Raw genomic sequence first — 23,062 nt, forward strand, 5'->3', positions numbered from 1 at the left:
CCAATCAGTATTTACACCATAAAACACAGAACTATTTGTTCCATCTATTCAGCCTTCTTTTTGATACATATATTACACAGAGATAAACCCCTGTACCTGAGTCTGTTGATTCCTCACTGTGTTCTGTGGTTATGGTGTCCTCTTTCTTTAGTTTACTGCTCCCCTTTCTCAGGGAGTGCTGGCTTTGTGGGGTGGGGACTGGTATCTCCACTGTCAGCATCTCATTGAAGAATTCCTCCACTTCTTGGTCTGTAGGCAGCCCTTTCCCTGAGTTCTGAAATCACAAGTTTATTATTACAACAGAAAAATGGTAAACAAAAATTTTCTTTTTCCCTTACTCTAATATTTTTATTTTTCATAAATGTTTAATTATGTGTATAATTTTGAGGTACAACAAAAAATAAAATCAAAATTAAAGAAGAAAACAAAGAAGCCATTAACCTCCTGTTCCTTCAACATTTCCTCCACTTCCTGTGTGTCATGTGACTTGTTCAGTTTTTTCATCACCTGGGAATCAGGATCCATCACCTATAAGAATAAAAAAAAAAACATCATTTAAAATGGAAAAAAAAAGAAGAGACATCAACTCTGGCATCACAAAATTTGGTAAATCTAGTGTTATTTACAACCAAAACAATACTGTCTAAGATCACAACTAAATGAACAAATAGATTTGATTGTGAAACTATTAAAAATTGTGTAAAATTGATATGAGTACTGTAAATCATGTTTTATTTGCGAGAACTTAATTTTTGCGCATTTACGCGAGATAATGAGCTCATGAAAATTTCATTTTCGCGTTTAAAAGTATTCCTTACGATTATATAGAAGAAAAACAACAATACGTGAAAATTATGTCTCGCTAATAAAGAGTCAATGGCTATTTCGCGAAAATAAGGTGTTGTGAAAATTTAGTGATCTACAGTATTGCATATAAAATCTACTGGCAAGCTCATCATTACATATACTTGTCAAAGTCAATACAGAATGGAGATTTATCTCCCTTTTTTAACACAACTGTGTCTGGATGAATTAAATGGAGAAAGTTTGCAACATATGAAAATACAAAAATGACATTGGATATCAATAACCCTGTATATATTATTCTGTTTAATACCTGCATAACAGTTGTGACCATTTTAGGAGTTCTGCTAATGGCTGATGTAGATTTAATGATCTCATCTGTACAGGAACTTCCCAACGACTCGGCACTCTCCTTGGCTAATTTAGCATTTTGCCTGAGTAACTTTCTGCAAATTTTAAGAACATATCACAATTCAAATTTCTTTTAAAAAAAAAAAGCAAATTAAAAAACAAAATTAATTTTAGAGCCTTACAAAAATTGCTTTATCTTTTTTTCTCTACATTTTCCCCTTTATTTTTGATCAGTAAATCTAAAGACTTCGGTGATTTCGTTTCATTAAAGGAATTTAGAAATGCAAATTGAATGCATGTGCAGTTTTCAAAGCCATGGTTAATGGTTTTGAAAGATAAAAAAAAAAATTAGGAGAGGTTTTGTTCAATCATATGGTAGTGTGATTTTAAATTCTGAAAAAGAACCATAAACCAATGTGATACATTTTTACCTTTGAGGGAATGATTAAGGTGTTTTAAAGATTTTTATGCAGAATGACATGCAATAACATTATATTATCATAATATTCTTTAAAATCTTGATGTTTATTATTCAGTATGTAAGGGACTTTCAATATCATGTATGCATGGGGAGAATATATAAACAAAATTGTGGATTAAATTTTATTTAAATTATCTTCATGAATGTTACCATGTTAATACTAGGATATAAAATGATTTCTTAAAGGGTGAACATCATGCATATTCATGCTTTTAGTTATTCTGGTTTTAAAATTAACTGACTGGCTCAGTTATTCAAAGGGGAATGAACTCCATGCATAACTTGCAGGAACTTTCACTCATACCATGGGGTTTACCTGAAATCTAAGGTGGAGCAATCTTTGTTAAGTCAAATAACTGAGTTAGCATGTCAGATACTTAAGTCACATATAAATTTTATGACCTTTACAATCAATATTTGGAGTAATATATGATGAACACATTTTTTTTCTCAAAAAGTTTTACAAAATAAATGAATTTGTTATACGAATGTCTTTATTCAACATAAATCGACAAAATTATCTCACAAAAATTATCTGACAAGTTAACTGAATTATCTGACCAGATGACTGATTATCTGACAATTACTTAAGTATCTGACAATCAAGTTTGCATTCAAGTCTCTGGAACTAGCGAGCTAAACTGGCTTTAACAGGGGGATGTGAATTACATGCAAATCAGTGCAGAGTTTTAGTATACATATCATGGATGATCTTGCTAGATGTTTCTACAGTTTAGTTATGGAGTGTGCTGTTTGGGGGTAAAATGTGACTTTCCTGTACTTACATTCTAAAAAGGAACAAGAGAAAATTACAAAAATATTATTCACGTGTCAACTGATCCTACAGCTTAAAGAAAAGGTTTAAAAAATATATTAAATGAATACACAAATACTTCCCTCATACATAAAATTGTACAATACAATGATGCAAAAAAATTAATAAACTTTAACAAAATATCAAGTTTTCCATTTTTCGTTATTATCAAATAAAACTAAACTTATAGGAATAAAAGCAATTATTTCTCCTTTAAATTCCATGTAGTTCTCAAACATAGGTAATCAGAGATTACAGAGCTCACCTCAACGAATGTTGTCTTTAAGTAAGGCAAAGTCACACAATTAACCAACAAAAAGTGTACATTCCAGAAATGAAAATATTTAAGCAATTTTAAGAATACATCGAAATAGACCTACATAAAAAATTTAAACTAGTTGTTCATGAAAATGTAATTAAAATTAAGCATCTGAAGCAAATTTGAGAGTTTTCATCTCCTGATGCAACATTTGTGCAAGTTTGGTTTGGTTTATACAATGTTATATAAGCCTTCAAGTTTTTGGTAATTGACCTGCACCCATAACTTTTACCTGGTCTATTATCTGAAAAAATGTATGTCGAATTCAGCATCCAAAGTAAGTCCATTAGTGTGCATCCTAAGATGTATCGTCTATGCAAGTTTGCTCATTATAGGGCTCATAGTTAATTGGAAATGATACATTCATCACAAACTAACATTTTCACTCATCCACAAAATGTAGGTCAGAAGCATCCGAAGCAAGCCTGGTAGTATGCATCCTTAGATGTATCATCCATGCAAATATATGGTTTATAGTTATCAACCTGTATCAACTGATCCTACAGCTATCATCCGTGCAAAGAAAAGGTTTAAAAATATATTGGAAATGAATTATGCATCAAAAACTTTAATACACAAATGTACTTCCCTCATACATAAAAGTTTGGTCAACATAGGGCTTATAGTAACTTGGAAATAAAACCTGCAAAAAATTAATAAACTTTAACAAAATATCAATTTTTCCATATTTCATTAAAATCAAATAAAAGTAAATTTGGGAATAAATGCAGTTTTTTTCTCCTTTAAATTCCATGTAGTATGCATCCTTAGATGTATCATCCATGCAAAAATTACTTGGAAATGAACCTGCACAAAAAAAAACCTGTTCACACCGGAAAATGTAGGTCAGATTCAGCATCCGAAGCAACAATGTAGATGTACAAAAGTTTGAAAATATTAAAAATGAAACCTGCACCAAAAACTGCACCAAAAATGTTAACCTGCTCAAAAACATTCTAGCCATTCCTTTGCTGAAATTGCACATCTGAAAAATGAAACACAGAAGCATCTTCCATGCACGTCTAATCAATATGCAAAGTATAAACATTTTCTGCTGCAAAAAAGTTTCCTAGAGAGAGAGAGAGGTTGAGGTGAGCTAAAGAAAGAGAGACATAGAGTGAGAGAGAGAAATGAAAATATTAAAATTACGGCTTAGAATTCATCACAATACTAGAAATCAGACCACATTACAAAGTATAAACATTTTCTTGCAAAGTTTCCTAGGAGAGAGAGTGAGTGAGAGAATAGAGAGAGAGAAAGAGAGAGAGAGAGGGGAGTTAGAGAGAGAGAGAGAGAGAGTCAAAGAATGTGATCTAGAGTGAGAGAATCAGAAAGAGTCATAAGAGTGTGTCACAGAGCAAGTCAGAGAGAGAAAGAGAGAGGGTGACCTACTCAGAGAGAGAGAATTAAGTCCTGTTTTAGTTGAGACTTACTTGGCTCTCTTTTTCATGTGTCTGTGAGCCTCTGGATATTCCGCCATGGCCGCCTCGAAGTCGCCTTTGGAGAGGATGAAGAGGTTGGTGAATCCCTTACAGACGACGTCTGCTGTCCGCCGATTTCCTTCCCCTCCACTCAGAGCCAGCAAACTACAATATTATTCTATTCTTAAAAGCTTTGACGGATACACTAGCTGATAGAAGCTGGAAGTCTAGTCACTTTTTTTATGTACCTTCAATTAACCTCAGTATCTCAAACTCTCAATAATGAAGTTTTTTCCTTGGCCTTATAGAGTTAAAGATAACAAGATTTGACTGTACATGATATACAATAAATATACTACAGGTAAATATCAGTATCTCGAACATGGGATATCTCGAATACCCCGCTTATGTCGAAGTATATTCAAAGTCCCAAGCCCCAATTTTACCTGGCTTATCTCGAAGTGCAGTGAATTTTTTGGTCTACTGAACACACCTGGCATCCTGAATTCACACATTCTCGACACTGGCTATTAATTAACACCTTTAAATTTGGGGGAGCTTAATTATCCCAAGCTCATGTTGGGTATCTGTGACAGGGTAATTGGTATCACAGCTTGGGTGTTTGGTGTAGTCTACGTCTGATAAAACAAACCACATCGCAGCAATTCAGAAATTAAATTACCGATATTGCATTAATGATATGCTCTGTATAATTAAAATCGTAAATTCATAATACGCAAAAGATTTTTCAATATAAACTTAAATTAAACAGTTAAGTTGCAATGCGTAATGCACAGTGCAGTGATTGATCACATTCGTGTTCATCTGCGTATAAATAGATAACCTTGACCGCCATTTAGTTTCGTAAACTATGTTTCGTAGTAGTACTTCGTATCAATGTAATACATGTAAGCTATTAATAATATTCAAGTACTCAGTTTAAATACTGATTATTTTTCTAATACTCTAAATAACATTTTGCATTGAATTTCATCAAATAATGCTTTTAAAAAATTTGTCTTTTTCCTTTCTAACGGAGAAGGTTCTTCAACTATAATGCTAATGATACGTTCCGTTTGACCACGTAAGCATGGCCTGGAAAATGTAAAAAAAAAAAAAACGCTGTATATGCAATAAGGCATGTAAATTAAACTGTTTTACAATTATACACGATAAATTAAACAACAACATTATTTTTCTTAATATTTATTGCGAATATGCTTGAGTCTTTACCATAAAGACTACATGTTTGGTAAAACAGGATAGTGTTATGCATGAAGATATATTAGAAAAAACGGGAAATGATTGAATCGACTATGGAAGATAACTTCGGATATCTCGAACCCCCGGATATCTCGAAGTCATGTCCAGGTCCCCTCAACTTCGAGATACTGATATTTCACTGTACTTGGGACTGTACTGCTTGCCCGAGAAGTGAAAACCCAAACTGACCTGATTTCACCAAAGACACTACCCTCCTTCAGTGTTGCCAGGACGATTGAGTTGTCTGGGCCACCTACCACGTCTACTTGACCTTGACTTACGATGTACATCTCCTTGCCAACTTCCCCCTATAAAGAGTTCAAATATGAATGAAATATAAATTATGGAAAGAGAAATGGCAACTGGGTTGTTTTGTCCTTGCATTACTTGTGTCCTTTGCATGTTTATCAATAACTGGCAAATTTAGAAACAGTTGGGCAAATTTTAACTACAGGCAATAACTCCAAGGACATTAAAATCTTGAAAAGGGGAAGGGGGATAGGAGTACATTCAACAAATTTCATTTGTCTTGCATTTCATTTCATTTGAATTCTCTTTACCTTTCTACAAACATAGTCCCCAGGCAGGTATAGTATTGGCTTTAGCTTTAATACAAGATCAAACAGTAAGGTCTTGTCACAATCCTGGAACAGCTTGACTTTACTCAGTGTGTTGAAGTGAACATGGATGGCCAAATCAGTCCTCAAGTTCTTAGGCAGTGTATCCATCAAAGCCTTCTCATCTACAAAAGTATTATCATACTTTGCCAATATAACATGAACTGTTGTAAAATATGTACCCCTTTTTGGGACATGATCATTTTGGTATCTTACAAAGCCTGTAATGTATATAATTCAACTTCATGAGTAAATATTATGTTAATATTTCCTTGCACATTTTTAAGAATCTACAGTACTGTGAGCACTTTTTATCTATTTAGCACCAATCATTGCATGTATCTAAGCTACAAAGACTCAGAAACTTCTGATTCCATGCAATGAGATTCATAAGCCAGGAAGGGACATAAACAGACCAAGTATCTTCTGTTGCTGCCAGTTATATATAAACCAGGTCCTGACTTTCTCCTGGGTTTCCTTTGGCAGGTTAAGGTTCTTGACGTACCAAATGGCAGCATCCATTCTCTTATTGTAAAGGGCCTTAACTCTTCCTGCAGCATCCACAATATCCCTGATCTACAGTTAATAAATATACAATTGAAAGCTTATGTCCTTTTTCATGTGTCTTCCAAATTAAGAAAACTCTTAAAATTAAAGAAAATTTAATCTAGCTTTCGCCAAACAAATGGAAACAATGCAAGGTACTTTGCTTACATTTGACAAATCAGAAATGCAGACAATAAATGTAATGAGGAACAAACCTGACCAATCAGAAGTGCAAACACAAACACTCCTGACACCCAGTACACTGTCATAAAGACATACTCCATGACATTGGTTGGCTGAGGGTTGTTTCCAATGGAAGTGGCCGTCTTTGTAGCCAGGTAGAAGCAGCGGATATAGCTTAAATAGGAAATTAGACATTCTCAAGATGGAATTTTAAAAACCTGATAGTGGTGTTCCATCTCTTTAAAGTGTTTTATCAATTTTAACAAGTATAATTCTCAAACAAAATTGTAACTGGATGGGCAAATTCAAAATGGGGCAAAACTGCTTGGAAGTGTAAAAGGCCGAAAATAACATTGGGTGAAAATAACCCTGTATACATGTACAGTATTCAATGACAATACTTGATATTTTCTTTCTAATTTAGTTTGTCTCAATAGCTCTGATTTCATTTCCATTACAGCTAGTACAACATTAAAATATAAATATTTATAAAATGCAAAGTGAAAAATTTTCAGAAGTAAAATGCTAGATGAAAGATTAAAATCACTCTAAGATTGATTGATCTTTTTTCATATTTCATGAAGTAAAACGCTAGATGAGGGAAAATTACACTAATCTTGATTGATCTTTTTTTTTTTGTATTAAGTAAAATGCTAGATGAAAGAAAAATAACACTAAAGCTAATTTATTTTGCTATACACACGCATTGCCTACTCCATTGTACACCCATCTATTGCTGCCAATTCCTTCATAGGCAGACATAGCATAATATCCACAGGTCTCAACATGAATCAGGAACAGCATGTAGATCATTGTCTTAATAATTCTGAAATTCATAAATCATAATGGATACAAATCCATATTGTGTAGTAATAGTCAAAATTAACTAATGATAAGTTTTTTGTGGAAATCTGGGGCTATCGGCAATCGAAAATTAAACTTAGTTCATTTTTTTACTAAATAATTGATAAAAGAAACTTCATGAATAAAAAATTTGAAGATTAACACTTAGAATGACGAAATGATAATGAGAATCATATAAGTAAAGTTAGATTTCTGTTGGCTTATGAAGATAACAAACCTGAGGATGTGAGCTGATCTAACCGCCTGATCACAGCGCTCAAAAAACTCCCAGAAAGTCTGAATCTGTAATGTCCAATCATATGGGGATATCAAGAAGTAAATTACATGAATAAGGATATGAATCTTATACATGTATAAATATAGGTGTGATACTTCTTCAAAGCCAATGAAATGTACTGAACACTTAATCATCAAAAATATGACATTGTACATTGTATTAATCAAATTTAAAATATTGTTATGCAGGGTATATGTATTGGAAAAAAGTTATTGCATATTTTATAAATATTCACTTTTACAGTATACATGTACTATAACTTATTACATGTACAACTTACTTTAAAATATCTGGGAAACCGAAGCCAAGGAACAACTCCAACTTTAAAGTAGAAAAAATCCAAAGGCAGCAAAGATAAAACATCAAACTGAAATCATAAAAGGGGGATAACTCTCAAACAAAATTAGAAATTCATTTAATAATGTTTACAAAACTAAAACTTTACTGCTTAAGTTATGCAGTTTTACAAGACATGTATTACCTTAAACATGCTTTTCTTCATATAATTCTTCTTTGTCAGTCTTTGATCCTCCTGCAAAATTAAACTTTTATGTTGAACAACAATCAACAATTTCTGGTCATGATCAAGTCTGAACAATTCGATTGATTTTGCAATATGGCTAAGGATATTATTAGGTTAGCATCAGGTTCTATAAAGATTAAAAAGAAAAATGGAAATCAATATGTTTGATAAAAAAAAGCATCCATACTTCCATTAGTCCACTATTGAGGAAAGTCAGTCTTGGTTTGAAAACAAGAATGTCTAACAGGTAGATAAAGTCACAGAAATAATCACAAATCAGCCAGTATATCAGGTTCTTGTTATTCTGGTAGGGGAAGATCCCTCGTAATGGAATCACAGACACATTGTAGGTAAAGCAGAGAGTAACCAGGGCCAGCCAGCTCATGTAAAGCTTACCTATAAAAGAACAATCATAACTTATTTATCAAAATATCTCATGTGTCATAGAATACACAATTTTTTTATATGAATTTAGACTTAAGAGGCATAAAAATGTATTTGGTTGAACTTAATCAAAATATCAATATGGTACATGTGTACACGACTTTTTTGTTTGAATTTAGAGGCATGAAAATGCATTTGGTGGTAATTTAAATTCAAAAAATTAAGTCTTCAAGATGATTGGAAAATGGAACTTAAACATTGAATTTTTAACTTAAAAATTTTCTTTAACTTTTCCATTATAATTACATATATTTAGGGTGATTTTTTTTAACCTGGGGCCCCCACACTTTCAAGAGATATGAAAATAAAATTTTAGGACGGTTCTAGTTAAATAATGTTCTTTATGTCATCTTCAGTATATGGATATGCAGAGATATGGCTAAACTATTTCGGGACATAGATTATACATCATCATACTTTGTGGTTCTAAAATGGAGGGAAACTGTAGATATTTGCAGCAGGTGGGGAGGCGGGACTTGCAGCAGCCCCAGTCCATGTAGAACTTGTCTAGCTCTGCCTCTGTGGGTAGACCATCCTTCCCCAGCTTCATGTGCTCAGGATAAAAATTGTTAATTCTGTTCTGTCTGGCAGACTCATCCTCTGTCACAGAAACTGCTGTAATTCAAACAAAAGGACTTCCATACATGTATATTGAGCTAAATTTGCATATTGTCAATGGTGTATGCAATTATCAAACCTCTTGACACTCTCCAAAGTTCAATTTCTGAGAAATGATACAGAGAAAATGGAAATTTTCATGAAATTATGCAGTCTGCTTACTGAATCAGTAACTACAGTTGAAAAATAAATATCTTGAACAACTATATCTGGTATATAACTGTACAACCTATTTGTATCATATTTTGAGGAGGTACCTGAGTTAGCCTCTGACACAGCATCCACCTCTGACAGTGAGGAGGGGGTGGGGGGCTGGATGGTGTTCTCTTTGATCTTCTCTGTCCGGCTGGAGAACGCCCGGACCAAGTCATGAAGGTACTGACTCAGACTGCTGCTCACATTGGATAAACTGTTACTCCTGAAATACAAAGATGAATTCAAAGCCTACTTTGATATTTATTCAACAGATAGGGTCATGAAAAAAAAAAAAAAAGTGAAAACTTTAATTTTCGACTCAATATACAATGACCCTTAACTCAGATCGCAAGCTTCTTAGAATTGAAATTGAAAATCATCTTCTAAATTGAATATAGTTTGTACATTTTGATAAACCGGCCTTAATTTTATCAAAATAGGCTTATTCAAGCCATTGCCATAAGTATGATTACAAAAACTAGAACCACAAAAACTGCTCAGGTTCTTTTAAATAATTTCCTACCTTGTTTCTGAAATATCCCCATAAGATGACCTTCTAGAATGCAGTTTGGCCAGCTCACTCCATGCTGAATTGATGCTGAGCAGTCCAGGGCTGGGCGGGGGTTGTAAATCAAACTTAGAGCCCCCATAGAAACTGGGGCTTGTAGGTGCCTGTCTAACATCTGTAGTAGAATTGTAAAGGAAGGCGTCAGTTTTTCCATTAGGACCTGCTGGGGACAGTTCGTTTAAGAGCTTGGTCCCACTGTTTAAGAAGGTGGGGTCACTTGGGCGACGTGATTCTAAAAATAATTTTAATTTCTGTGTTTTTTAAGCAGTTTTGTTATTGTCTGCTACTTTAAAAGTCTTTTTTAAATTGTTCATTTTCAAAATATAATCTGAAGATCTGATTTAATTTTATCATTTTTTTGAAAGGAGGGTGGGTGGGGTTGGGGTAGGGGAGAGTGGAGGAAGAGGTTCCATACTTACGATATCAACAAGTTTAGCTTACTGACGATATCAACAAGTTTAGCTTACTGATTAAATACTTCCATCACATGTATACATTTCATTGTAAAAAAAATCATCTTAATTATCTCATTTTTTATTCCATATTGTGCTGAATGTGAAAATTTAAGGAAAAAACATATAGGGAGTGCAAAATGTATTTTTTAAGAAATGCAAATTCTAATAAGCTCATATTTGCTGACTTATAAAATTAAAGTGCAGTCAATTCCATGAAATCAATTATGAGGCAATGTTCACCAATGTTCTAATCATTTCATCAATATAAACATGGATAACTCTTACAGATTCTGTGTTTCATATAAATGCTTGAAATTGCATGGATAACCTAAAATTCTATAATAAAGAATGAATAGTTCAAGCAATTTACATTAAAACAGGGGAATATATTTAAACTGACAACGATCACATTAATTAACATATAAATAGACCCTTTCACAATAACTGCGGTACTGCTCTTTTGCAGGGCAAAATGATATATTTTGGTGAAATATGACATAAAAGAAATTGTTTAAATAACCTCATTGAATTATCTTTGACAACAAAAACTCTGCCAAAATGTTATTAATTTGCCCTGCAGAAGAGCAGTCCACAGATACATATCATTTCATTATATAAGTAAAAATTTAATAGGTTATTTTCTTACTACCAGGGGGTAGTACCATGTATTCTACCTTTAGTAAAAAACTTGGAATATAAATTTGATCCACTACAGTACAACATAACTTTTATAAACAGCAGAGTCTTGCAAAATTTAAAATTCATACCTTGCTTATATTAGTATTTTAGCGAGACGAAATTCTGATAATTTATTTTTATGTTATATAATTTTTTTAAAAGCAAAATTTAATTTTACGATATTCAATTTTACATGTACTATGGCATGTCCTGCTAAAAATCTAAGTATTATAAATTCATTTCTAATTTTTAATATTTATTTCATTAATTTTTTTGCTTATAAACATCCCCATCAATACTTTATTTAGGCATATTATCAATTACCTACAGTACATGGTCTTGCAAACCCTATATGAAGGAAAAATTGCATGAATGTAGCCATTGCCTGCCTGTAATTCTAGTTAATTTAAGGTTGTACAACTTTGGATACACGGAAGCAATTTAGTAAATCTGAATATTTTTTGCCAGTCTTTGGAAAATTCATTCAGCAGGTCCCTTTCAGCATGCCAAAGCAATGAGCCTCAATTGGACAAAATGCTATAAACTCGGCTCTCTTATCTACCAGGGGGCATTGATTTTTGAGAATTATTACAACTTCGAGATTCAGGAATGGTCTCTCAAAAGGACAATGATGATAAAAATCAATATGGCCTCTCCAAGAGCATGATCTTACAGATGAGGAAAAAATACCTACACTGCATTTATATTGCAATTATTCTTATGTCTCAACACTTCGACAATGAAGCTTAATGGCTACAGTAGCAAAGTGGAAAAATACAATGTTTTTCAACTGTTTATAAAGATTAGTGCCAGGAAGAGACGATTTTGCTTTGTCATAAACATAATTTGTTAATCCGTAAATTTCACAGTATGTTTAAAACCTATTGGAATTAAATGTAATTTACTTTGTTTTAAGAAACAACTTATTATAAGCATGTTCGCTATAAGCAAATTTACTCTATATATAACTATAATTGTGGCATACTGTAGATCACTAAATTTTCGTGACACCTTATTTTCACAAGATAGTCATTGACTCTTGATTAGCAAGACAAAATTTTCACGAATTGTGGTTATTGCTCTAAATAATCTTAAGGAATGCTAGTATACGCGAGAATAAAATTTTCGCAAGCACACTGTCTCACGTAATTATGCGAAAATAAAGTTCTTGCAAATAAAAAGTGATTTACAGTAATTGAAATATTTGAAACTTACTAAGGCTGGGTATTGGGTGGAAATTAAATATTGTAATATATTGCGATATTTTTAATTTTATTGCGATACTGTGCATGATCTTAAATTCTACAGATAGAATTCGGAATAACTTGTCCAAAAAATCAAATTATTATTTCAGGGCATCGTTGTCCATGTCAAAGCCACTACATTATGAAGCCCCCTATTTTAAGTACACACACAGTAATTGCAAAATCTTTAAAATTATTGTCATTTCTCCTATTAACTTATTATCTGGTTGAGCAATCAGCATCTCTACTATTTATAGATTATATAGAAGACCATTAAACTTTAATGTTGTCAACGAGTACAAGTAGTTAATGATTAAAGCTAATATTTTCTTATCCTTATTAGATTTCAAAACAAACTTGCCATTTTTTTTTTAATTTAAAAGAAAAATAAAAATTGTAATAGATTTTTGTTAATTTTTTTTCTATGGACTACCAAATAATATATGTTTCTTGTCTTTTTCAGAGATTGATACGTGTAATGCTTAAGAAATAGTGAAATCACAATGTGAGAAATAAGCATCTATATTTTTTTGGCATTTTGTTACCATATGAAGATGATAATGATTAGAAATGATCAACCAAGGGATTGATTAATTGATTGTATGTTGTTTAACGACCCTCTCGAGAACTTTTCACTCATATGGAAAAGCCACCATTTGCCGGTGGAGAGCTACAAATGTTGTCCTATGATAGGCACACAAGGCCATAGAGCAGTGAGGGATCTTTTTCATGCCAGCACCTACTGCAACATGGGACCTCGGTTTATACGGTCTTATCCAAAGGACTGGTCTCCATTATCCCAAAGTGGGATTTGAACCCGGGATGTGAGGTTCGACTCCTTACCTTGTGACTCTAGAGCAGACGCTCTAACCACTGCACCACATGGGCGACTCAACCAAAGGAGATAACTGTCTTTGCAAATTACAAATATAAATGCAGACCTCACAACCCAAAGACTGTTAGCAGTGGTTGTCCACTAATTTGTCAGAAACATTTAATTTCATGTATAAAACTGATTGAATTTTCAATGCAGAATTTTATTTGAAGAATATCGAATGAGCAAATTATTCATTGTTTTACTCATATGATACTTGATAAAGATAAGATATATGAAGATACTGAATAGTTAATCCAGCTCAAAAGACCACTGAAACAATACAAATCAGGAGAAAAGCAAACAACATGGACCTCTACATGTAAAGCATTAGAGGTGGGATCAGGTATCATGGAGGAGTGAGCATCCCCTATTGAGTAGTCACACCCACTATATGCTCCCTGTCATAATCAGGTATATATACTGTTAAAATCCTTGTTTCATCAACTTATTTGTCAAGAGCTTGTCTTGTTTTATAATAGCATGCTCTTGTTTATCATATCAATATGACAAATTGCTACAGTATAAACAAGCATTATGAGAGTATTGCATTAGCAATACTAGTCCACTACCAGTAAAAGTTATTTGGTTTCCATCAAAAATTAAAAACGTCAATTTTCCCTTAAAAATCATTGAAGCAGAATCAAATTGAGATTTTATCTCTAACAAATCAAGATACATTTACAAACCAAAACATGAGGAATCTTTGAGGAAAAAAGTGCAGAAAACATTTAAAACTAAAAAAGCTGTATTTCCCTAAAAAAAAAAATTAATGAAGCTGAATGAAATGCAGATTTGATCTACAACTTCTCTGTGAAGATATTAAAAAACTAAAGATCAGCTTAATATCTCCATTAGCATTTAGAAAAAAAGTGCAGAAAATCAAATGGGACGGACAGACAGAGGGACTGACAGACGGACAAACAGATGCAGAGGAAACCTATAGTGCCCTCTAATTTCACCGGTAGGGGACTTATAAGGGAAGATGATGATCATATAAATGTATGTATACAAGACATTTAGCGATATACTTATAGAACTTAGTGGAAGCTTTATCAATAGAATATGCAGCAAAATGTAATTGTAGAAGCAGAAATGATTGTGGGAGGATTAAATTTCATTTATTTCGTTGTTAACAATTATCAACGAAAATAAATCCCACACGAAATTTTAACATGACTATGATTTGCATTGGTTTAATCCTGAAACAACGAAATTTTATGTCCACGAAAGCTTTTTAGATGACAATTCAACAAAATTTTCTGCCCACAAAAATTTGTGTTTCTATGTAGTATGTTACCAGTTATAATCAAATGCTGCAATATTGGTAATATCAAATAAATAGACAATTAATTCATGAAACAAAATAATATATCCATTTCTTTAAAAAAAAAAGGGGGGAAAGGTAAAATTTAGTAGCACCACGATTTCTGTTGAATCAGCAAGTAGCATTTTTTTTTTTGATCACTTAGAGTGGTGTTGTATGTCCTTATTTCACTTTGAGAATTCTGTGACAAATTTCATCAGAAGATTGAATTTGTCTGTGTAAATTAATATCCCATGTGACAAAAAGCATCTAATACAGTTTACCCAAAACTGACAAAAACCCAAGGAGAAAACATTAATCTACAGTCAATAAAACACGATACAGCTATTTATCAAGACACATCCTCTACACACGCAAGGACACAGGCCAATGGAAAGCAATTACCTGTACCTTTTTTGTACTCAGACAACAGGGGTATACTGCTCTCGGCCGACTCGAACTCCTGTAAGGAAATCCCCTCGAAATCTTCCTCACACAGCCCCCAGGTGGCGTATCTGACAGTCATGGCTCTAGGTTCTTTCCTGGGTCCGGCCCAATAGCCAAAGGAAATGTCCCAAACCATTGAACAGAGCAACAAGACCTGACCTAGTTGCCGTGCATGGTTAGGAAAAAATTGACGAGAAAGAAATCACGTAAATGAAATAACATCAGTGTCAACATAAATTGCCCAAGCAATCCATCAGACATTACGTTCTATTATATCCCTTTCTATGCAATCACAATAATGCTGAGATTTAGTTATCCTTAGGATAAAGGAATTGTAAGGGCTCTATATCTGGTGTAGATTCCAATCCTCATTATAGTTTTCTGAATGGGTCTTCCTTTTTGGTTAATATTTCTAACAAAACAGTTTCTTACAAAACAATACATTCCATGATCATCAATAACAAGAAAAAAGAAAAGTTTATTATTCCCACATTAAACGCCTTCTTTCGATCCCAACCTCTTTTTAAACTCAGCCAATTAAACAATTATCCTCCCACAGAAGCCAATGCCAACATAATACTGGCTGGAATTCCAAAGAATGCCACGTAACAAGTCCAATCGGTGTGTTTTTTACATCCCAAATAATATCAGCTGCTCATCAACTGAGCAATAAAATGTCATATCCTTTGAATGGGATCCCACCGCAGCGAAAAATGACCACTAATCAATACCCAGTAACAAACTTATAGTCCAAAGTCCTGATATTGATAAGCCTCGGAAGTTCCCAGACATAAGGCAAACTACAATGTAACCAGGTTTAGTGTATCCCAGAGTACCATCTATAACATTGCTTTAAATGAGCCATGTGTCAAGAATAAGTCAATCTGATGATGGCAGCATGTATGGATCCATTCCAGCACATTTTGTTATACTCGGGGATCAATATTCCTTAATAGTTGTACAAAGCTGTCTTCCGAGACTTTTTGATTTTGTGATCAAATGTGTAAGGCATTAAGAAACAGGGGATATATATAAAATTATTGCTGTGTTTGAGGTCAATACAATGATTTATCTACCTGAGGAGTAAAATATTCAGCAAGCCTTGAAGGGCGCAAGACAAATATAACTGCAATTTGAAGGTGGCTAAATCATCATGAGGCAGAGCAAAAATTAAATAAAGCAATAACTGTTTTATTATACGATTAAATGATGAAATGGAAAAAAAAAATCATGCAATTTTTATGCCCCTTTAATCAAAGATTCTGGGGTACTAGTATATAGTTTTTGCCTGTCTGTTTTTCCACAAAAAATTTAACCTTGCTCATAACTTTTGCTATGGTTTTCATATTTCACAAGTGTATTTCATGTGACAATACCTTTCTTTGGGTACCACTAAATTTGACCTCTTGACCTTGGAGTTTGACCCACTTTAAAAAAAACCCAAACTTTAACCTTGGTCACAAGCCCACAACTTATGAACAGTTGGTGCTTGGGCTTTCATACTTCACATTTGTATTCATTGTGACAAAATATTTTAATTGGTATTAACATTTTTGACCTTTTGACCTTGAGCTTAGAGTTTGATCCACATTAAAATATTGAAATTGAAATTTTTTTAACCTTGACCATAACTCTTGAACAGTTAGTACTAAGGCTTTCATATTAAATAAGTGTATTCCCTGTGAAAAGACCTTGCTCTTCATACCTATAATGTTGACCTTTTGTCATTGACCTTGGAGTGTGACTTGCATGAAACTTAAATCTTGGCCATAAGCTGTCATATGAAGGCATCAATGTTTTACAAACACATCTTTTTTTTTTTTTTTTAACATTTGCTATATTTATTCTTGCCCAAAGGAAACAAGAGAAGCAGGCTTAAAATAAACATACCAGTTGTATAAGTTTAGAATTTCTTAATCTATTTTAAGTGCAATGTAGATATCAAAATAAACAACAGGGACCCAGCATCTTGAAGCGGGGTATAAGAAAAGAGGAGTTTGAAAAAAATGCATTTGAAAAATATAGCCATAAAAAAAAAAAACCAAGAGTAAAGACCTAGAATTTTTTACAAGTTTATCACTTCCACTCTACGCTCTAAGTATTGTAAATATTTTTAAAAAGCCTTGAAATTCCTAAAGTAGGTCACCATGACCTACTTTTTTTTATTAAATACTCTGGGAACCCAAGATGCATCAACTGACAAGAAACTTTTGAGTCAACATGACTTAAGATGCATATTTGATGATCCTAGTCCTTATATTGAGCAAAATATGAAAAGTTTTATTACATATTATATAATTTTAGGTCAATTTTAAAATGACAGTGACTTGAGACCATGGCCTTTAACAAATTTAAATCTACAATATATGCTTATACTTAAACATAGGTTTGGTGATAATCTTTACTGTAGTTCTTAAGAAAATGTGTTTTTTTAGCAACCACTATTCTTTTGATATTGCTCTTATCTCCCCTTGTGTAAGGATTGCATTCAAATATCTTTAGTATTTAACTAAAATCCCTTGGCCCATATGGAAACAATGTGATAAATTTCACAAAAATCAGCCAAATGGTTTTTGAAATATATGTATGGAAAATAGTCCAAAAAGTTTATGCACATCAAACAAATGGCCATATAGCATTGGCTCTTTGAGCCTTCAGCTGAAACAAGCTAAAAATAAGGAAGAAAATCTTCCAACAAATTTTTTCAGGCCTGTTACAATTTGCAAATTAGGGAAAACAAAATTCTGATTTTCAAGAGTCTGATGAGAGAACTGCATTAAGTATTGAATTCTTTTTTTAAATGTGCATAATGGCAACCAATACTTGCATTTCATATTGTCCTCACATTTATTTTAGACTGCAATTTGTTTTATCAGCAAATAGATCAACTGAACATGCAGTCAAATTATTTGTTCTCATCGGAAATAGACCTGGCTTTGATTGTTCTTCTCACTGTGCATGCTAATGATAAAAAAAAGCTTAACGGGTACTGCATTTTCCCATGCTTTTAATTATGACTAGAGAGCTCCAAGTTATCTGAAAATCAATCTTCTCAATTTTATTTACATTAAACATTTTCTGGAAGAGAAAAAAATGAAGTTGTTCTTGAATTCATTTCACAGCAGAAAATGTCAATCAACATGCCCATGCAAATTTTGTTATCAATTGATCAATCATCATTAATTTTTCTTCAACCATTATGGCTCCTGCTGCATTTCATTTCCAGAATTTTCTGAAATTTTCAAATTCTCATTTCCAGCATTTTTTAAAATTTCATTTTCAACAGTTTAAAGTTTCCATCTCTGAAATTTTCAGGTAATGCTTTTCGGTAATGAAAGCAATAATGAAAAATTTACTCATAAAAAATTTAGACACCCAGACACTTTTCAATCATAAAAACTCACTTGAACTTTTGGCCTTTAGCTCTAGATAGAATTTATTCAAGTAAAACAAAAAGCACTGGATCTAAACTGACTAGGAATTCTAAATTAAGGGGAAATAAAGAATGAGGTCCCTTTGATAGATACTAAACAAATGAACTTGGATTTATTCACAGTATTATTAAATGGTCATCATGCATGCTTATTGTAATTGATTGGACTAAAATCTATTATTAGAGTCTTAAACCTATAAAATTTTAACATCCTAATTGAATATCCATTCCATTCCTCAAGCGGTTGCAGAATCTACGCAGATCGAATTTCATCCTTTGCCCAATCCCAAAAAAAAGTTCACTGTACACCAAAAAATTACTACACCAGGAAAAGGCACTTCTATTAGTAGAAAAACAAGTAAATTGATTGATTGGTTGATTTTACATGTATGGTGTTAAACATCCCATTTAGAATTTTTCTTTCATACAGAGATTTTTTCAATATGCAAGTTTAGGACTTCAAATTTACTAATACTTGGCACTCTGAGGGCCAGTGAGCAGTGATGGTTTCTTTATTGTGCCAATGACTACTGTGCCTCAAAGACTTTGTTTTTTCAGGTCTCACCTAAAAGATTTACGACTTTCACTTCTTGGCAAATGAACAGACACTACACGAGTACATGTACTTATGTTCATGCCTTAGGTTTGATGTAGAATCAACTGATGTCACTTGGTCAACAAGTAAATTACCACTCTCTTTAAAACTACTCCAAAATGGAATTCTGTCTCGAGACACACAAATTTGTCTTGAGACACACAAATTTCAGAGATTGTGGTTGATCACCAATAGAAATTAACTCACCTACTTCACTGAGAAGTAAATTTCCATCAAAATCTTGCAGGCTACTTGGAGTTTTGATATCTGCATTGCTGTACTCTCTGACCAAGCAGTCTTTTGCCTGACCAACTCTGATGGATGTACCCATCCAATCATACCTCCCATCTGATATTATCTTCAGATCAACCGGAGACCGAGATTGTCCTCTGTTGCCAGTGACCTTAACATCCACACTGTCACTACCTCTTCGTAAAGAGCCCCTTGTACAACAAACTCTAACAGACGTCCCGATCCATTCAACCTCTCTGACTGAGTCTTTGGCAGGGAACCTAACCTCAGCACTGCTGTTACTTCTGTCTAAGTGTTTCTTGGATACTTGGACACAAGTGTCATCCCAGTCAATCTCCCCTAGAGCTGTCATCAGAGAGGATCGCCCCTGGCTGCTGGGGGCCTTAACAGTACTTCTGCTACACGTTCCAAGGCCCCAATGTAAATCCCCTCTTGCATGGTAATCTTCATCTGCAACAAAGATACTGGAAGACCATTCATTCTCTTCAAAGGAAAAGAGTTCCATTTTTGCCTAAATCTATGGTTGTGATTGAAACGCAATTTCTTTCCATCTTTTATACATTGCTGGGCAGTCCATCATCATCTTGAAGAAAGGATTTCATTATAAATCACTTGCTTATGTCAGTGCCTTAGATATAGTACATTCACAGTATCCGACACAATTTTGATAGAAAAGTTTCTTCCTATAAACAAATTAACAAGCTCAGCATGCTTTCTAGAATCTGCGTATTCACTCCATCAGAAAGAAATATGTTTCAAAATAATAATTTTTTTCATTTGCATATGCATATAAACGTCTTAAGACTTTGGGAAATGATGGTTCAAATTGTTTTGAATTTCCCTTGTCCGAATCTGAACTGCATTCAAATTTAGGCTTAATGAAGAAATCAGAAAGGATTTCAAACTCAAAAGACCTGGAAGGCCTCTTATTCAAAAGTCATTGAAACTCTAATTTTCAGTTTGTACTCCCAGTTTCTGGATATCCCAGACCCAACATCTCAATGTCAGTTGGAAGTCAAAATCAGTGTTCTTTCTTGTAAAAGTACATTTTCCCATGGGATTTTGTCCCAATGTACTTTAAGTATACATGTATCTAAAGCCATTCACAGTAGCTTAGTTGGTAGAGCACTCGCTCCTTGATCAGGAGATCGTGAGTTCAAATCTCAGCCATGACTGATCTAAGCCAATAAAAAATGAATAGCAACTATTCCTTCACCATGCCCTCAGCACATTTGAAGTGAAAGTTGCGGATTCTTTGGATGACATCTTAAAAACTGAGGTCCCATGTCACAGGAGACGTTGGATAAAGATCCCTCACAGTTCAACGGCCCTGAGTGCTAAGTAAAGGTCAAAATTTGAAGCCCAAGTTCAACGGTACATGGTGACGTCTCTACACGAGTGAAAAATTCTTGAATGGGACGTAAAACAAAAAAATCAATGTAAGGCATACTCGCCTATATGTGCCCCCCTATGAGTTGGTTGAACTTTTGAAGCTTATAATAGAGGGATTGGCCTTCTAAAATACCAGTCTTTTTATATTTTGCCTATGTTTTAGTCAAGACAGATTTTTGGACCAAAGTTTAACTCCCAAAAATCGGACTTAACGTATAGGCAAGTAATTGTGATAAAAACTGGGAAGAAAAATTTTTATGTATGGTAAGGACAGATGCACTGATAAACAGGAAGTTGAGATTAGATTTGAACAAAAATGAATCCCACCATTATGGCATGCCTCAGCGAAGAATGTGCTTAAATATCAAGCATCTGCAATAATTAGTTCTGAGAAAACTGACCAAAAATTTTTCATGAACAGACAGACAGACAGATGGATGGACACACAGCTAGACAGACGACAGACGATAGACACACACAGGTAAAACAGTATACCCAGCCTCTCTCCTTCGGAGATGGTGTATAATGACAAGAGGCCCATGGGCCACATTGCTCACCTGAGAAGCTTTGACCAAACATTTGTTATGACCCCGCCCAACCCCAATGATCATAATTTACACAATTTGAAATCTACTCTACCCCAGAATGCTTCCACATAAGTTTCAGCTTTTCTGGCCCAGTGGTTCTTGAAAAGAAGATTTTCACAGATTTTTACCTATATATTTCTATGTAAAACTTTGATTCCCCATTGTGGCCCCGCCCTACTCCCGGGGGTCATGATTGGAGCAATTTAGAATCTACACTATCCTAAGATGCTTCCACATAAGTTTCAGCTTTTCTGGCCCAGTGGTTCTTGAGAAGAAGATTTTCAAAGATTTTTCCTATATATTTCTATTTAAAACTTTGATTCCCCATTGTGGCCCCGCCCAACCCCCGGGGGTCATGATTTGAACAATTTAGAATACTACCCCAGGATGCTTCCACATATATTTCAGCTTTTCTGGCCCAGTGGTTCTTGAGAAGAAGATTTTTTAATGACCTGACCATAAATATCTCCCCAGTGGACAACTAACAATTAAATTCCCCTTAACCCAAGAATGCTTTGTATCAATATATCACTTGGAAAATGAAAATGACACGGACAAAATGTGCCTATATTACAGCATATTTTACAAATACATACAACACAAATTTGATTCATATATCACTTGGAAATATGCATCTGCCTTTATTACAGTATCAATTACATGAAACCCAATCCCGCTTCAGTTGTACATTAAATTTTCAGTTGTTTATGTTTTTCTGACCCTCCTTTTGCAGGTAGTTTGGGTGCAGAAAGTTTGAGATGAAAGGAAAATAAAGAGACATTATTCTTCATAAGGAGAAAAAGAAATTATTTTTCAAGAACAGACTGAGTATATGATATTACTATCATTCAATACTGGATCTTAATCAGAGTAGAACTGCAGTTTAATGCTTTCAATAAGTAATTCGATGATTTGGAGATGATCATCAATTAAGTAATTCTTTTTCCAAAACATCAAGCTTAACTTTATTCTATTAAATTCTTTCAGCCATAAACAACTACATTTTCATTGGACTCTTATAATTTCATAAATAAATGTAATGTTGACTGACTCAGATCTGCTTGTCCATGTAAATAATCAGAAAGTCTAGTAAAACAAAGAATAAGGAATTCTAGAAAATGCCCTATAAGAAGGGTTCTGTTTGTCCTAAGTGCTTTTTAGGCCGTAATTGATTCAAAGCTTCCTTTTCTAGGAAACTCTCCCTCATCAAAGAAACAATGACCTCTTAGCTCTGTTAATTAATGGAGAGTGCTCCAAATTGCCAGAACGTAACTATAATAAACCACATTAGGGAATTTCCAACAAACCTAATTATACAATAAAATCAACTTTTTAAAATACTTAGTATATAGCAGATAGTTTTTTTTCTATTTATTCTAAAGAACTATCTTTCCTGATGCCATTTTTTATTAATTTCAGTTAGTTCATACTATAAGAATGATAATGCTATACCATCATGACTCCTGTTACTACTTGCATGCAATATTTAATTTGTAATGAAATTGATTGAT

At 33.6% G+C, this 23,062-nt stretch overlaps 1 protein-coding gene across 4 annotated transcripts in view; it reads right to left on the minus strand.

Annotated features, from left to right (window-relative positions):
* The window catches only part of LOC134273038 (cyclic nucleotide-gated cation channel beta-3-like), a 39,436-nt gene that overhangs the window by 1,578 nt on the left and 14,796 nt on the right, over positions 1-23,062 (minus strand). Inside the window, exons 1-17 of one of the 4 annotated variants that reach the window (XM_062755209.1) lie at positions 15,257-16,081; positions 10,244-10,403; positions 9,783-9,943; positions 9,325-9,522; positions 8,651-8,859; positions 8,422-8,472; positions 8,221-8,307; positions 7,881-7,945; positions 7,503-7,625; positions 6,832-6,973; positions 6,487-6,646; positions 6,014-6,195; positions 5,643-5,761; positions 4,203-4,355; positions 1,118-1,250; positions 442-528; positions 97-274 (exon numbers count right to left, since the gene is read on the minus strand). In XM_062755209.1, the coding sequence (XP_062611193.1) occupies positions 97-274; positions 442-528; positions 1,118-1,250; positions 4,203-4,355; positions 5,643-5,761; positions 6,014-6,195; positions 6,487-6,646; positions 6,832-6,973; positions 7,503-7,625; positions 7,881-7,945; positions 8,221-8,307; positions 8,422-8,472; positions 8,651-8,859; positions 9,325-9,522; positions 9,783-9,943; positions 10,244-10,403; positions 15,257-15,428 (2,380 nt within the window). In that variant the 5' untranslated portion in view covers positions 15,429-16,081. Of the gene's footprint in view, positions 1-96; positions 275-441; positions 529-1,117; positions 1,251-4,202; positions 4,356-5,642; positions 5,762-6,013; positions 6,196-6,486; positions 6,647-6,831; positions 6,974-7,502; positions 7,626-7,880; positions 7,946-8,220; positions 8,308-8,421; positions 8,473-8,650; positions 8,860-9,324; positions 9,523-9,782; positions 9,944-10,243; positions 10,521-15,256; positions 16,082-23,062 lie in introns of those variants that run through there. The other 3 variants (XM_062755207.1, XM_062755206.1, XM_062755208.1) reach the window with 3 other exon arrangements.

The sequence above is a fragment of the Saccostrea cucullata genome, unplaced genomic scaffold, assembly GCF_032062105.1.
Source record: "Saccostrea cucullata isolate Sc308-1 unplaced genomic scaffold, CSIRO_AGI_Scuc_v1 ctg971, whole genome shotgun sequence".
Taxonomy (NCBI): Eukaryota; Metazoa; Mollusca; class Bivalvia; order Ostreida; family Ostreidae; genus Saccostrea; species Saccostrea cuccullata.